Source organism: Mus pahari, chromosome 12 (assembly GCF_900095145.1).
Source record: "Mus pahari chromosome 12, PAHARI_EIJ_v1.1, whole genome shotgun sequence".
NCBI lineage: Eukaryota > Metazoa > Chordata > Mammalia > Rodentia > Muridae > Mus > Mus pahari.
Window position 1 is genome coordinate 12408174 of NC_034601.1, and position 749 is coordinate 12408922.

The 749-nt window shown below is 65.8% G+C and overlaps 1 protein-coding gene across 1 annotated transcript in view; it reads right to left on the reverse strand.

Moving 5' to 3' along the window:
- Nucleotides 1-296, reverse strand: part of Fgd4 (FYVE, RhoGEF and PH domain containing 4) — a 181344-nt gene extending 181048 nt beyond the window's left edge. The window contains exon 1 of the mRNA XM_021209743.2: nt 60-296. Coding sequence (XP_021065402.1) covers nt 60-210 — 151 coding nt within the window. The 5' untranslated portion in view covers nt 211-296. The remainder of the gene's footprint in view (nt 1-59) is intronic.
- Nucleotides 297-749: the final 453 nt, after the last annotated feature.

A 749-nucleotide genomic window follows, 5' to 3' on the forward strand; every position in this document is an offset into this window, starting at 1 on the left:
CGCCCCCCGCCGGCCCCCCAACAAGCGGCACGCCCTCGTTCGGCTCACCCACGCATTACCTGTGGCCTGGCCGGGTTGCGCGACTCGGTCAAGGCTCCGCAAGTGCGGCGAAGGCCTGCTCCAGGGCCGGGGGATCCCGGGCGGCAGGTAGGAGCTTGACTTCCGCCGGATGGCCACCCGCCTGAAGTTATGGTCGCCCTCGCTGTTCATGGTGGCCTGAGGTCACTCCCGGAAGCCTTGCCCCGCGCGCGTCCAGGCTGCGCGACTCCCTGCGCCCGCCGCCCCGCGCAGGCCTTGCTTCCCCGGCCTGTGCTCCGACTCCGTCGTCGGACTCCCCGGCGGCGGCCGGCCCAGGCCGCCCCCGCTGCACAGCCAATCGCTAGAGTGCAGCGCGGTCCCGCCCGGGCGCCGGTGAAGGCTTGGGGGGGACCGGCGTCGCCCATTGGCCCAGAGGAAGGCAGAGTGCACCTGCCCGACTCACCTGAACCTCAGAAACGCCTCATCAGCTCACTTACCGACCACGCCCTGGGATGCTGGAAGAACAACCTGGCTGTTACCCACCACACTTTCAAGAGCCAAAGTCTCTCAGGCTACCTCGCTGCAAACTTTTGGTCTGCGCTGCAAACTTTAGGTAAGGAAACTCAGCTTTGAAGATGACTTGAGAAGCCCCAGAGCCGGAATTCCAGATGCACCACGGGCTCTTGGAAGAAGCGAATCATCTTGCCGGGAGCACTGTTCAAGCAATAAGG